Here is a 16,613-nt window from a genome sequence, read left to right as displayed (position 1 = left end):
TGTCTTGTTTTCTGTGATAATTTTATTGTTTGGAAAGCAAAAGAAAAATCCTATAAAGTTAGAGGGCAGCAAAAGAGGAGAAAATTAATCTAGCTAGGAGGATCTGTTGCCAGCAGGTTAAAGAAGACTGAACGGTGGCACAAGCAGCCATTTAAACAGCTTTTAATATTTGTTGATTACAGAAACGTTAACTTGGACAAACTCATATTTGCTATCAGGGATCAGGAAACTGACAAAATAAAAAAAAACCCTGCATAAAGTCATTCAGAAGGGGTTACTTTTGCTATTCGAGTATATATATATTCCTATTATTTTTCCTAATCTATCTTTTGAAAGTATGCTGTTCAACATCATGTCAATCACATCATCCATTTAGTTTGGCTGTTACAAGAAAATTGAAATGTTTGCAACTATTGCGGCTGCATTTCAAGTAAGTTGCAAGACCCAACTCAAGTGCAACTGTAGTTTCCTGTAGACATTGTAATATCACAATACTTGAATTTTTTATGATACAAGATATGTCACAATATTTTGACATTTAATTAATTGCAATGGACAAAGTAAAAGCCACATTTAAAAAATGATCAAAAACAATGAATCCAATCATTTGTGTTCAGTACAGAGGAAAAATAACATGACTGTTGTGCGTTAGTTTGTAGGGCCGCACCCCTGCACTGCAGTACGCTCTCATTTACTCATGCACACAGACCAATCTCTTAGACCACTTTTGAGGTCAGTGAATTAAAACTCATTGACGTGTCTGTTTGATAAATCCCTGCTATTACAGGCTTTGTCTGTAGAAATAGAAAAGTACATTTGCATGCGTGTGTGTGCACGCATGTATTAACGCATGTGTGTGAGCATGAGAGGCGGCTGGAGGCTAGGCCGGACTCTGAGGCTTAAAGCGTAGGTGTGGCGTAGGCGTGCTCCTTAATTCCAGGGCATTTTTGGGAAGTGAGAAACGAGGGAGTTCTGGGTGGTTTGAAGTGGCATTGGAGGAACGAGCAGCAGCCTGTCATTAACCTGACCTCCCTGACACTGCACACTAAGACCGCACACACACCTACGACACCCTGGTCACCACACTGGCCTTCCTCCTGTCCTCAAATAGTATGGAGGGTAAAAAAAAAAAAAGACAGCAACAGGCCCTTCACAGGTGGTCTGAGTGCTCATGTTGTATGTGTGTGTTCACATGGCACTAACGCTCTTGTTCCATCCGCAGTTTCTGAGGGCACCACTAATGTCCTGCTGGGTAACCACAACAACATGCTGCTGGTGTATCAGGACACCACGCTGAAGTGGGCGGCCCAACTGTCCTGCGTGCCTGTGGCTGTACGTGTGGCCAACTTTCTGTAAGTACGCCCACAAGGGCTGCACGATATATCATTTTGCGTTAATCATTATCAAAATATTAGCCTGTGCAGTATTGATACTGCAATAGGTTGCATTATGCAATTGGGACTTTATAACTCTATACATTGTATAAGTGTGTGTGTGTGTGTGTGTGTTATAATAAATTTTTTGGATATAAAGAAGTTTGAAATGAATAATAGCTAAAGCACTTGTCAAAAAACATTATTTTATTTCTGTATTTCTAATATTTCTTGTTTGAGTAAAGCTCACATCCAGCAATGCATATCATGAAGAAAAAAATACAAAAATCATTAAAGAAGTTTAATTTATGTTGGGATGAAACTCTTTATACAGTATAATGCAGTGATATTGCAAACAGACATTTTGCTTACTCAAAATATGCTCATCCTACCTGTGAAATTAATTACAATAATAAATAAATTCCAAATAATACGTCGTTTTTATGTCTTCTAAGGCCCACTTTTGACATTTGTGTGGTTTTATGTGCAATATTTCACATGACTGTTTTTTCAAAACATTTAAGACTGATATATGTAAGTGAGCTCTGTTCTGATTAGCCTCCTTTTGTTCTGTATTGTGCCTCATTCAAAAAGCAGTCCGGGCTGAAACACTTCTTCTAACTTCAACACAAATGGGAGGAGCTTAACTCCTCTTAGAAGACTATATTTAAATATGTTGGTCGTGACGTCACAAAAACAGTGGATTCAAAAAGCAGTAAAAATTCAGCTTTCCCTGATATGACATTCAGATTTCCATTTAGAAATCCTATTGGATTTGACAAGATTTGTCACTATGAGTGTTGTTGAGGTTGAAGCTTTAGTATAAGCTAAAAAACAGTCGATAACACAGTGAGTAAGAAGCCTAAAAGCCTTAACACATTCTTGACATTGCTAAATGAAAGCCACATGCTTTGGGCTAATTGCTGTTTAGAAGTTTTTTCCTTTAGATGATGATGCAGGTTGGTTCATTAACACTATGTCAGAAAATGCCTGGCCAACCACTACAGACATTACAAGTAAATTGATAGATAAAACTAATAGATTCTAGGCTTATAAAGACAAGTTGCCTTGCATGCAAAATGAGTACAGTTTGATTTTGTGACTGTTTTGTTTGTTTGTTTTTTACATTAAAAAATACCGTGATATAATAAAATGGCTGGATATCAGCTGCAGAATAAAATCACTCTTATGTGTTCCCACATGTGCACATCCTACTCAGTAACATGAATCATTCATCACATGAATGAATGATGTGCGTCATCAGCACAAACTACTGCTGCCATGGTAACAGTGAATGATGGCACACGTGCAGTGTAAACCAGCACATGAATTCCGATCTGAGCATCACATTAAGTTCGCATGGCCACGAATTGGATACGTGCCGGATATGAAAGTGGCTCAGGTCGGATTTGAAAAGAGTGGATTTGCACGTCCACACAGCCCTGAAAACATCAGATCTGAGTCACATTAGGGCAGAAAATCTGATTTGTGCCACTTCAACTTGGTATGTGAATGTAGCCTTTTATGGGCAAAAACCTTACCCACCTCGAGTGAGGTGGTAAACATCTATGCGAATTTGAGATTTTATCCAAAATTTCCTGTTTTAATGAAGTAATTTTGTGTCAAAATCTGCATAAAAATTACACCGTGTCAAAAAAATCTGTATTTATGGCATTTTCTGCGTATAATGCAGCCCTATTGTAACAGGCATCTGCTTCCTTGGCTTTCTTGTTGGCCCGGGTTCTTGTCTGGTTGATGAGGTCATAGTTTAGTGTCTAATATCCTGTAGCACAGTTTCAACTGGGTATAAAACAGGAAAACGGAAGAAGCACGCCGTTTGACTGTCCCACGTTATTATTTCTTTGGAGGTCAGTTCTTTAGTGTAAGTTCCAGGTTGGGAAATGGTCCCTGCAGAAAGGCTGGATTGTTTGCCAAATGCGCTGCCAGGATCCTGCTCTGTGCCATTACTGAAAACCACAATATAGCATCAGGCAAGTCCACACACTCGACTGCCTTGCCTAAATGGAAGATATCAACCACTCCTGTGTCAAGTCAGGGTTTTTAAATGAGCTCTTCCCAGATCATAGCCACTATTACCAACCAGCCGGGATGCAGATTTTGGCATGGAAAATGAAGAAGTGTGTGAGGACACAGAATCGAATTTCTTGCCTCCTGATCTAGTTCAAGACCAACCAGAGTATATTAGTCTGTTTTACTTTTTTTCAGCTGGAATCCAATAGTGTGTGCTGCTAGTGAAACGAAATGAAAATGAAATTGAGATTCAGGACACATTCAGCCACAAATTGGAAACGAAAACTGTCAAACCCCCCCCCCCCCCCCCCCCCCCCACCCCCCCCAAAGTCCACATTGAAAATCTGAGATTATTTTTTTGTATAAACTTGGAAATAAACAATGGAATATTGAATCGTGTGAACAGAATTGTGTAAAATTTTAAACAAAGAAAAGTTATGACAAGTAAAATGAAGAAGTATTATTATAATGGACAAGCATTATTTCTAGGTCACTGCTCAAGTTTTTTTTTTTTTTTTATCTCTTACTTTGATGCCTGAGTTCAGTTGACCGTTGTCAGATTTGATCTGCTCCTCAGAGGCTTTTGCTCAAACTTGTGGAGTCCATGCCAGCTCGAGGGCACACAGTCATTAAAGATAAAGATTTTACATATTAAAAAAGTTTTGCTGAAAAAAAAACTTGTAATGCAGATGAAAAACTTTCTATTAAATTAGAAAGAAATGCACACATTACACAGTGCCACTTTCATACAACTAGTTGCATGTTGTAAGTTGCTTGCCACATAATTTCTGTGTAACTGGACAGTTACATGAAGTAGTCAAAAACAAAGATATTTCTTCTCTAGTTAGGCAAAGTAGCAGTTTATATTTTTGTTACACCCTATTGTTCATGCTATAAAGTTAACCATGATGTGTAATTTACATATGTGCAGCTTTTTTTTATCATCTTTGTGTGTGTTGTTTGTGTTTTTGTTTTCTAGATGTGTATGTTTTTTCCATGTAATTTTGGACCATTTCTTTTGATCCATTCATTATGAAATTTTAATACGTTCAAGGGTAACGGGACTTTTTCTTAAGCGGCCTCCTGTTACTGTGTTAGCTGGCTAGTTAACACTTCTAGGTGCAGAAATGCTGTCTTCGAGAAACTCACATTTGTTGTAATGGCTCAGAAAGCAAAGCCATCTTTTTGTTTTGATGCCCTGTTTTATGAAACCTGCTCCATGAAGCTGAAATGCTTCCAACTGTTGCGGTTAAGATTCCGACGAGTTGCAGGACGCTTTACATTATGCAGTTTAGTTACATGTGGTTTCAAGCAGTTGAAGTTGCATGAGGGTGTTCCTGTGTAAAGATACTCAAAATGGTTTTTTTCCTGTTGTCTGGATAATGTAATCAAATCATGCTGAAATCTGAGATTTTATGAAGTATTGAGTTGTTTAAGAAAGCATAGTAATTAAATTAAATCATGACGTCTGAGATTTACATCCCTAGCATCCAAGGCTTTAATCAGCTTTATCACAAGCCAGATATAACGCCTGTCCTTGTGTGTTTGACAGTGGGCTTTAATTATGGCTTTCTGGACAGCGTCATTTTGATGGAAGGCCTCTTGCTGCTTGTCTGTGTGAAAAGCGAGAGGACTCTTCTTCCCAGGCCTGAGATGAGCCATGTGTTTTTCTGGAACTGTTTGCTCAGATTCTTTCTCATCTGATAAGGTAACAGATACTCCTGTAGGCCGTGCTGAGTGAAAGCTCACTCTCTCGTCCTCTATCTCTCTCATTTTCTCCCACTCTCTCTCACTTCCCTGTCTCCTTCTCTTTCTCTGGGTCACTCGCTCTAGTTTTGTCCCTTTGGTTTTTTGTTTTTTTTCTCGCTGCTTTTGCTCTTGCATTAAAAGAGCTTGTCTGTCAGCACTGCCTAAATGAGCTTTTTGTCCTTGTCCTGAGCTCATATCTCCACCCCACCGGGACCCCCAAGTATTCTCTGTGCACACACGTTCTGTATAGTTTGAAATAGATGCCAGGTCCATCAAAGAACATCCTCTTTGTTTGAAATGGATTGTGGTTTCCCAAAAGCCTCAAAGTATCTAACTGTTAACTGTTAGATAGCATTCAGAGTGATGGTCACTGTATCACTTGACTCTTATCTTTGTGCTAAGATTCTTTTGGCCAGAATTTTTCAGTGTTAACTGAAATTTTGTATGGTCAAAATTTGAACAGTGCCCTTTATTTGTAGTTGAAAATGCTTGTATTGAGTGTAAGTTCTGTAAACTCAAATAAACAGCACAAACTCTTAAATTAAATACAGTATTGTAGCATGGGGACATGATAATGGTGTTCGTGTGGGGGCTAGCTTACTAAATGCTGTGTAGCGTTGAAAATATCTTCTTCTTCTTCTTTCGGCTGCTCCCTTTAGGGGTCGCCACAGCGGATCATCTGCCTCCATCTTGCCTTATCCACTGCCTCCTCTACTTTCACACCAACCATCTCCATGTCCACCTTCACTACATCCATAAACCTTGTCTGAGGTCTACCTCTTCTCCTTCTATCCGGCAGCTCCATCTCCAACATTCTTTGGCCAATATATCCACTATTCCTCCTCAACACATGTCCAAACCATCTCAACCTGGCCTCTCTGGCTTTATCTCCAAACTGCTCCACCTTCACTGTCCCTCTGATCTGCTCATTTCTAATCTTGTCCAGCCTTGTCACTCCCAACGAAAATCTCAGCATTTTCATCTCCGCCACCTCCAGCTCAGCCTCCTGTCTTTTAGACAGAGCCACAGTCTCCAAACCGTACATCATAGCAGGACTCACTACTGTCGTGTAAACCTTCCCTTTCACTCTTGCTGCTATTCTTCTGTCACACATCAGCCCTGACATCCGTCTCCACCCACTCCATCCTGCCTGCACCCTCTTCCTCACCTCTTTTCTACACTGTCCATTGCTCTGGATGGTTGACCCAAGATATTTGAAGTTATCCACCTTTACGACCTCTACTCCTTGCATCTTCACCTTTCCACCTGCCTCCCTCTCATTCACACACATGTATTCCATCTTGTCTCTACTGACCTTCATTCCTCTCCTCTCCAGTGCAAACCTCCACCTCTCCAGATTCTCTTCCACCTGCTCTCTACTCTCACCACAGATTACAATGTCATCTGCAAACATCATGGTTCATGGAGCCTCCTGCCTGACCTCATCTGTCAACCTGTCCATCACCATTGCAAACAAGAAGGGGCTCAAAGCTGATCCCTGATGTAACCCCACCTTCACCTTGAAACCATTTGTCACTCCAACTGCACAGCTCACCACTGTCTCACTATCCTCATACATGTCCTGCACCACCCTAACATACTTTTCAGCTACACCTGACTTCCTCATACAGTACCACAGTTCCTGTCTTGGCACCCTATCATATGCCTTCTCTAGATCCATAAAGACACAATGCAGCTCCTTCTGACCTTCTCTGTACTTCTCTATCAACACTCTCAACGCAAAAACTGCATCTGTGGTATTCTTTCTGGGCATGAAACCAAACTGCTGCTCACGGTTCTGAACCTCTCGCCTTAGCCTTGCTTCAACAACTCTTTCCCATACCTTCATGGTGTGGCTCATCAACTTTATACCTCTGTAGTTACTGCAGCTCTGCACATCACCCTTGTTCTTAAAAATGGGGACCAGTACACTGCTTCTCCACTCATCAGGCATCCTCTCACTCTCCAGGATTTTGTTACACAACCTGGTTAAAAAGTCCACTGCCTTCTCTCCTAAACATCTCCATACCTCCACCAACTGCCTTTCCATTCTTCATCCTTTTTAAAGCTGCCCTCACTTCCACCTTACTAATTCTCTGCACTTCCTGATCCACTATCTCTCCCCCCGTTGTCCTCCTCTCTCTCTCTCGTTTTCCTCATTCATTAGTTCTTCAAAGTACTCCTTCCATCTACTCAACACTCTCTGTTCACTCACTAGTACATTTCCCTCTCTATCCTTTATCAGCCTAACCTGCTGTACATCCTTTCCAGCTCTATCTCTCTGTTTAGCCAAACGATACAAGTCCTTTACTCCTTCTTTACTGTCCAGCCTCTCATACAGCTCATCACAGGCCTGAGCCTTTGCCTTTTCCATCATTCTTTTTGCTATGCGACTAGCCTCACAGCACTCCTGCCTACTTCCTTCATCTCTCTGGTTATCCCACTTTTTCTTAGCTGCCTTCTTCTTCTCAATACTCTCCTGGACTTCCTCATTCCACCACCAACTTTCCTTGTCTTCTTTCCTCTGACCAGACGAAACACCCAACACATTCTTGCCAGTTTCTCTCACCACCTTAGCTGTAGTTTCCCAGTCCTCATTAGCTCCTCACTGCCCCCAAGGGCCTGTTGCAATTTTTCCCTGAACTGCCTGCAACCATCCTCCTCCTTCAGCTTCCACCATCTAATCTTTGGCTCTGTCTTCACTCTCTTCCTCTTCTTTGTTTCTAATCTCATTCTACAGACAACCACCCTATGCTGCCTTGCTACACTTTCCCCTGGCACCACTTAACAATCTCCAATCTCCTTTAGGTGGCATCTCCTGCTAAGGATATAATCCACCTGTGTGCACCTCCCTCCACTCTTGTATGTCACCCTGTGTTCTTCCCTCTTCTGAAAATACGTTGAAAATATAAGATCAGCTAAAAATGGGATAGTGCAGGCCTAGTGCATATGGGAACTTGCATGGCGGACAGTAGAACATGCTTTTAGCTATGTCCACATTACAAGCCTCATTTCTCAGATCTGATCTTTCTGACACGATGGTTCAGACAAATGGTCAGAACGAGCCTTCGCTGCAAGGAAAATTAACTCTGATCAGCTCTCAGCTTCATTATTAGAGTGAGACGAAGGTGAAAAAGGTGAGATGAGCTGCTTTTCCACCATTTACAGGCTTTAACTTCCGTACCATTTAAGGTTGCATGGCCACAAACCAGATACGTATGCGATCTAGGACCACATATGAAAGTGGCTCAGGTCGGGTTTGAAAAGATCAGATTTGCATATCCACACTGCCCTGAAAACATCAAGTCACATTAGGGATTTGTGCCACTTCAACCTGGAATGCAGCTTTTGTTTATTTCATACTAACTTCAAATGAAGAATGTCATAAAAGTCTATTTTATAGAAAATTCTAGTGACGTGCTGCTTCCCAGACGAAAAAAAGAAGTGAAGTGCACACCGGACACACTATTTTGTAGCATGGTGGGCAAAAATTCAAAACCAGTGTTTTTAATGGAGATGCAACACCAGCACCGATACTCGCGCTACATTTTGAGACGCTTTCATATGTGGTTTTGAAATCTGATCCGTATCTGATCTGCAGCAACGCGACTCAGTCCAACTCGACATTCATCGTAATTTCGCGCTGCTGAGGCTAATAAACATATTTAGGCTGATGTTTCTGTACCAAAAAGTAGAGGTTTTGAACAGAGAACAGTTTAAAGAGAACATGAACCAAAGAAGTGACCGTGACCGAATAACGTGCCCTTATTACGGCGAACTCGAACACACCGTGTTGCTGTCAGTCATTGGAACTTTATAATCGGTCCTGTGATGCTGACGAAGATTCAACTGAAAGCTCCGGGAGCGACTGGCGTTCTCTGGCCGTCATGACTGTTTATCTCTGGACTAGCATGACACATGAAGGATTCTTTTGCGCATGTGGGTCGGTTTGGGAACATGATCTGTTCAGACTGATGTCCCATACAGATCACATTTAAAAGATAATGTGAACAGCTAAACAAAAAAATCGGATTTGGGGAAAAAATCGGATTTAAGCCACTTTTACCTGCTGTGTAAACGTAGCCCAATAAACGTAGCTCAAATCTGATTTTTTTTTTTTTGCTCAGGTCCAATCTTTCTGACTCAGTGGCTCACACTGATTTAGGTAAGTGACTCAGATCTGTCATTAATGTGAAGAAATGACCCACATGCGTACATCCCACTCAGTAATGGCATGTGAATGAATTATGTACAGCAAAGAAATCAACAAACAGGATGAACCTTCACTGCGAAGGTAATTAACTCTGATCAGACCTCAGCTGTTCATTATTAAAACGAAAAGGGTGAAATGTGTTGGTTTCCCACCATTTACATGCTTTAAAGTCTGTCCGCAGCTGCTGCCATGTTAACGCTGAATGATGGCACATACACAGAGGAAAAAGGCACATGTATTCTGATCTGAGTGTCACATTAAAGTTGCATGGCCACAGATCCGATACGTTTCCGATTTCGGACCACATATGAAAGTGGCTCAGGTCGGATTTGAAAAGATCAGATTTGCGTGGCCACACAGACCTGAAAACATCTGATTTGCGATAGGGCAAAAAATCAGATTTATGCCACTTCAACCTGGTAATGTGAATGTAGCCAAAAAGTTGAGCAGACCTGAACTTCATGCAAATTAACCCAACCATCAAGCTAATGCAATGCGTCTACCCAGTCAGAATGCAGCAGATGTTTGTGTGGTTCATGTCTGCAGTTCATGGTATGGAACACTTGGTTCTGCTTTTCAAACGTTCCCACGCAACAAGGAATGGCAGCGGCTGAAGCTTATATATTTAATCAGAACTGTTTACCTCAAAAACTTTAATTCAAGCGTGAAAACGATGGGTTGGATTATAGAAACCGAAATGACTGATGGTGACCGCAAGTGGAAATTAGTGATCTGAATCCTAATCTTTCCAAGGACATTTTTCTTTCCTTTACATTGCTGAAAGACAATTGTTTCAATTTTTGTGTGATTTTGTAAGTAAAAACTAGAGATGTTCCAATCAAGTTTTTCTGCCCCCGATCCGATCAGTGATTTTTAATTCAGTTCTCCAGTAATCCAGCCTGCTGAGTAATTATTCTGGAGCAAATTACCTTCTAGACATCACTGAACTCTTAGTAAAAGTCTTGTTGGAACCAACAAGTAGTGTCACAGTAATGTAATAACAAAACTGAGTAATAGAAAATGGTGCTGCCATTGTTATTGTTATTGTTTTTTATGACCCGAAGATGAGGTTAACAGATAAAATAAAGCTGGTTTTGCTCTATTCTTTAGTCCTCAAGCTCATAACAAGACTACTGAAATCCACAATATGTGGGAATATGTCTTGTGAAGGCTTGTTGCGTGGCGCCTTGTAAATTAAATGCTCCGTCTTCACTAGCTTAATGCTAGTCTTTATGCCATTGAGCCACACAACACACAGTGTCTGGAGTCACATAATGCTGACATAAACGTCTACACAGATCCTTTATCCCATATGAATTGTCCAGTCAAATCATGCACAAATTACAGTACCGGACCTCCTCTGGTAAAACTAATCCTGGAACTAATCGTTTAGAAGAACACAGGTTTGGTTTCTGACTTTTTGCTGCAGTCTAGCCAACATCATATTATGGTGGTACCCACCATCACAGTCAGGATTATACCAGCAAAGTGATACAGTGATCATTGCATTCTGAGCCCTAGTAGCAAACACACACACACACACACAGCATTTATTAAGTAGCGCTGGGCCTGCACTCACTTTCCTCATGCATTTGTACTAGGCTTAGTTACAAGAAAGTTATTAATGAACGACAATTATTATTGTTTCCATATGCAACCTCATAGCTGAAGCCACAGCGGGAAATTACTCCAAGATGTCCCATATTGGCCGGCCAATCAAAACAGATAAGGAGTGGCCGCAGCTCGAAATATCACGTCTCAAACAGCCATAATCGCACTGTAATTTTAAACAGTTGTAATCGAAGCAGTTATGACTAATAGTGTGGTTCAGGTTGTGTATTTACAACTTGTAGGTCAGAGTGTGTTTACATGAGCTGTGCTGTCAGACTGTGGGTACTCTGTTCATCTCTTTAATGATGCAGCTGGTCGTTATGCTTTGTCCATCGTGGAGTAATATAGCTCTGGACTTGACTTTTGACAGTCCCTGTACCGTTCCAGGGATGAGGTTGCAAATCTCTTGTTCTAAAATGAATAGTTTCAAGCCTAGAACCTGATTGGCTAAGCCATGTTTTAAGCCATTGTGAAATATGTCATATATACACACACCTATGACTGCCAACTACTCACAACAACTAATGTCTGTATAACTGCGCCACGTCTTGAAAAATCATTGCTTGGCTAACGTGCTAAAAGATAGCCGTCATCTCTATTAATGTCCCAGGTTTGAATTAAAGTACTTACTGTACATTGCCTTACATGTTTCAAATGTCTGACGTTTAGTTAGATCTGCCTTATGTAGCATCTAACCCAGGCTGAATCTCACACAGCTCCCTCCTTCTTATATTTTGCACACTGTAAGTTATGGAATTTTTGCTTCTGCACCTAAATTTGTCCAGTATGTATGTGGCTAAATCCCAAATGACTGTTTGTTAGCTGTTATACATTGTTTCTTGGCAGAATATTTGTTTGTTAATAATAACTTCAATTATTTATGGAAAAATAGTGCATTATATCATATTTTTTGTTGTGCTTAATTACATTCTTCCCCGTGAAATCACTAATGTATGGTGTCTTGTTGCTTGTTGCTTTATTTTATAATCAATCAGTCATCGCTGCTGTTGGAACAAAACCTCCCATCATGTTTCTTGTTTTCGACCATTTCTACTGGTCCATTTATCATGGCATTTACACACAATGTAAAGGCCAGCAGGTCTCTTTAAATTGAACAACGGACAGAAATAGACACATTTAAACAGAGAGGCTTTGTTCTGACAGCAGCATTATGTTTCTTTAGTAAAGGATTTGGTGCAAAAATCTCAAATTTCACAGTAATTTGAGTGCTTTGATACAGCAAATATTTTTGCTTAGTTACTTTGAGTAAATGAATATGCAGATGAACAGATCAGACATTACTCATGCACATCCCAGCCTGGTTTTAGTTTCAGTGCACAGTGTGGTACAGTTTAGCAAAGCCGCTATAGTGCTACTGTTTCTCTGTGCTTTTGCTTGGTACTCAGATGTGAAGCGTGTTGCTTTGAATAAAACAGCTGTTAGGAAGTTGTCCATAGACGAAGTCGTCTGGAGAGGCTGCGTTTAATGTGCAGAGTGAGCATCTGTGTTGCGGCACGTCAGTCAGAGCAAATCGCTGTTGTTGGAAGAAAACCTTGCATCTCCGTTTTGGACATTTTTCAGTTTTTGACAAAATTTGAAAATGCCTGTAACCCTTTACATTGTATGTACATTTCATGATGAATGGACTGAAAGAAATGACCCAAAATTACCTGGATGAAGGTCTGGTTCCATTGACTTACATTAAAAATTAAGTATGTTTGTTCCTTCTCCTGTAAAGTTACCATTTTGGAGTGGTTTTGTTTCGACAACAGTGATATAAATCACAGGCGTTCTTCATACTCAATGGACTATTCAAATGTGCTGTGAGAGTGGCCAAAGAACGAGATTTCTAAAATCACACAGTGCATGTCTGGCTTAAGTGGACGTTAAACTACAGCTCAACCACTCAGAACAAAGGCCTCCTATAAGATGTAGAACTCCACAAGTGTGCTCTTTGGATGTGTGGGCCTCTAAGGTTACTCCTGCGGTCACTGTGCTACAGTGAAAAGGGACAGACGAACGTGGGATCAGAAATATCAAATGTACTTTATTAACGCGAACAAAACAAAACTTGTTCTCCTCCACTGCAGCGCTGTGGTAACTGATGCAACATAGCCAGCCAATGCATTTCATTTAACAACAGCTAGATTTTAATGATTTAAATTAACGGCTGCACTAACAGCTGTTCTAAGTTGATCACTCATTATGGTATCTGTGCATATACCAAAAAACGAACTTGTGTTTTGTCTGAAAAAAGGTGTCAGTGCATCCGTAGCTGATATGCTGGTGGCATTATGAGGTGTGAATAGTTCAGCAGAGTATGTGAGCAGTGGGATGTGGAGCATGTCCCATACGAGCTCTTGTGTGTTTGTGTGTGTTCTGTACCGTAGCTGCACAGCTGGAGTGTTTTACCACCCAGCTAGAGGAGTCCCCTACGCTGATCCACCCGCAGCAGCCACACCGAGCAGCAAAGCAAAACACGCATCCCACTCAACACAGCCACAAGACGACTGAACAAATACACTCACACACTCCTGTGCCTACGTTACAAACATATAATTTATAGATAAACGCAAACGCATGCAGGAATTACTGACTGTACTGAAAAACACCACCAAGCTCCGTACAGCTTCCATCAGAGAGCTAATCTCACATCTGCTACTGCAAAGGGCTTCAAAGAGCATCATGGCTCACAGCCAGAGTGTATTTACAGTGGTTAGCAAAGGTATTCAGATCCTGCCTGTGAAGTTTGTAAAGATACTGCAAGAAACAATTTTAAATGTACTTTTAATGCAAAATGTGATGCAGAGTAGATTGCCATGGGTAAAACGTAGAGATGGCACTAATCTGTAAAGAGAATCCTCTAAAAGAACTAATCCGATCCCATTCTGTAAAAAGGTCTAACCTAAAATATCACATAGAAGTACATGAGAACAATTAAGTGACCCTTATTAGTCCCATAGTGGGGAAATTTCACCTCCGCATTTAACCCATCTGTCCAGTGAAACACCACATACACATTAGTGAAGACACACACTAGGGGGTAGTGAGCACACTTGCCCGGAGTGGTGGGCAACCCCATCTGCAGTGCCTGGGGAGCGGTTGGGGGTTAGGTGCCTTGCTCAAGGGCACCTCAGTCCCATACGGTTGGCTCTGGGGATCGAACCTGATGACCTTCCAGTCACGGGGCTGGTTCCCTAACCTCCAACCCACGACTGCCCCCATAATATTTAATTGTAAATTAAATATTATACTAGAATTACTGTATTGCACACATGATACTGAAAACAAATCTGAAGCTTATATATATATATGTATTTATACTTGTGTGTGTGTGTGTGTGTGTGTGTGTGTGTGTGTGTAACAAGCTCCGCCCACTCATTCAGTTCATTCTCCACCTCCTTCCACTAAATTCCCAAACTGTCATCACCACCGAGCAGCTTTTTAGTTTTTCACTTCTCCAGTTTTATGGCTCAACCTGATTTGCTGAGACTCTGAAGATCAGACTACACATTTGGTGAATTGTATTGGGTTCATTTCTGGCTGATTCCAGGTTGTTTAGCTGTTCTTCTGTCACAGCTGCTGACTGACAAGCTGCGCAGTGGTGATGAAAGTTTGGGAATTTAGTGTCATCTCATCTTCAGAGGCCGTCCAAATCGGCTGTCAGTCAAATGTGGTCTTAAAAGTGTCCGTTTTCTGTTTGTGGCTAAGTAAGAAGTGAAAATGTTCACGTAGCTTGAGCGTCTCCTACAGCTGTCACAGTTGTTGCTTAGAAACGGCGTCTTAACAGAGTGATACAGTGTTTGTGAAAAACCTGTGATGTTATGGTGAAATAACAGCAGTTAGAACCTTCTCGACCAATCAGCTTGCGTGGCTGGAACTAACTGTTGTATAACACACACACACACACACACACACACACACACACACACACACACACACACACACACACACACACACACACACACTTATATATGTGTGTGTATAATTTAATGGCTGAGAGGTACATACAGGGCAGGGCATTGTAAAAATGTACCCTATAAAAAAAATCATAGCCCTTATTATTTTGAATAGCAGATAAAATTATATTGCTAGATAAAAACAATTATAACAATTCTTAGAAGGTTTCTCTGCAATGACTGTTAATTTATGATCAATAATAACTCAAACATACAGTAGAAATATGGATTCAAATATTATAAACTAGATATCAAAGTGTATTTTATATTATTAAAAAACTGATTTTGAGTCTTAATGATAGTCTAGAGATTACCAGTGAATGAGTTTTTAGGCTCTTTTCCTCTCACAAATCTTACTTATTAAACTTTCTTATTTCTTAAAATTTCTAATTATGTAAGTGGCCTTGGTCTGTGATGCTTTAGCTTGAATAATACTAGATTTCGCAACAAACAACTATTTCTGAGTCAGAGAGTGAATGGGGTCAGTCAAGATGAAGGAGAGAAAGTTATTGCACAGATCGGGAAGTACAAGTGTCAGTCTCTGTGCTCTGTAATCAAGAAATGGAAAGAATATCATATAATCTTAATATTTATATCACGTTGTCCAATCAGCTTGGGTGGTAACGCCGCTGTTAGGCCATCACTGATGGCTAGAGAACCTAACGCCGCTTACATTTGATAATGTGTCAAAAAGAATGAAAATTTCAAGAAAAACAGTCCAAGTACAAAACTCTCTTTGCTTGTCTTCTTGCCAAATATTTGGTTCATCTCCTTGAATACTTATACAATGTGCTTGAAACAATGCACTGCTAAATTTAGTTCGGGATCAATAAAGTATCTGTCTATCTGTCTTGTTTTGCCTATAATAATTTTACCCCTGAAAAAATCTCCTTTTGCATTCAGCATATATAGAATGAAATTTAAAGTACTGTTTGTAAAAACACCACATAGAATCAAATAGATGCAAGTAAACATAAACATAGTGAAAACAAGAATTTCTTATCTTGGAAAATAGCACTTGTTAGAACTAGTTAGAAGAACAGAGTTTGGTTCTAGATACATCCTAAATGCCTCCAACCATTTCATAGATTTGTTAAATTCCATCACAAGCCCATTTATATAAAATAAAATAATGCAGTAAAGAAATTACAAGCTTGGACATATTACAGATTATAAATATGGTCTGAATGCTTTTGCAAGACCGCAGTGATAAATGCACACTTCTTTTTCCTGCCCCCGAAAAAGCCTCTTTCAAAATGTGGAGGAGCAGCAGTCAGCAGTGCGCTGGGGATCGGGTGAGGATGAACCGCTGGAGAGAAAGGCAATATACATTACTGTGGGTGTGACTCTGTTTGCTTTGGCTCGGATTTCTGCTTGGAAAAATGAGGTGCTCTCATGTTGAACAAGCTGCTCAGTGCCGTATGCTCATCCAGCACTTTTCACACACGGCCTTCGATCCATTTCCTGCCATGTTTTTAGCCCAAAAATGATGTGAATGGGATCGTTTTGTGTATTGAGACACCTGCCTTCAATGAAATTTGCAAGAATTCTCCACGGAGCGGTCTTTACTTGATGAAATCAGACTTTAAGAAATAGTTTGGAGAAATGTTGATGCTTGGAGACTGAAGTTTGCTTTAGTTTTGTGCTGGAGCTTTGAGGCTAATGTAGCTAACTTGT

The 16,613-nt window shown here is 40.5% G+C and overlaps 1 protein-coding gene across 1 annotated transcript in view; it reads left to right on the top strand.

Annotated features, from left to right (window-relative positions):
* bbs9 (Bardet-Biedl syndrome 9) overlaps positions 1-16,613 on the top strand; it is a 160,187-nt gene that overhangs the window by 26,686 nt on the left and 116,888 nt on the right. Inside the window, exon 9 of the mRNA XM_017725761.2 lies at positions 1,223-1,352. Coding sequence (XP_017581250.2) covers positions 1,223-1,352 — 130 coding nt within the window. The remainder of the gene's footprint in view (positions 1-1,222; positions 1,353-16,613) is intronic.

This window comes from Pygocentrus nattereri, chromosome 19 (genome assembly GCF_015220715.1).
Source record: "Pygocentrus nattereri isolate fPygNat1 chromosome 19, fPygNat1.pri, whole genome shotgun sequence".
Lineage (NCBI taxonomy): Eukaryota > Metazoa > Chordata > Actinopteri > Characiformes > Serrasalmidae > Pygocentrus > Pygocentrus nattereri.
The sequence above is the reverse complement of the archived record's forward strand: the minus strand, read 5'-3'. Positions and strand labels throughout refer to the sequence as shown.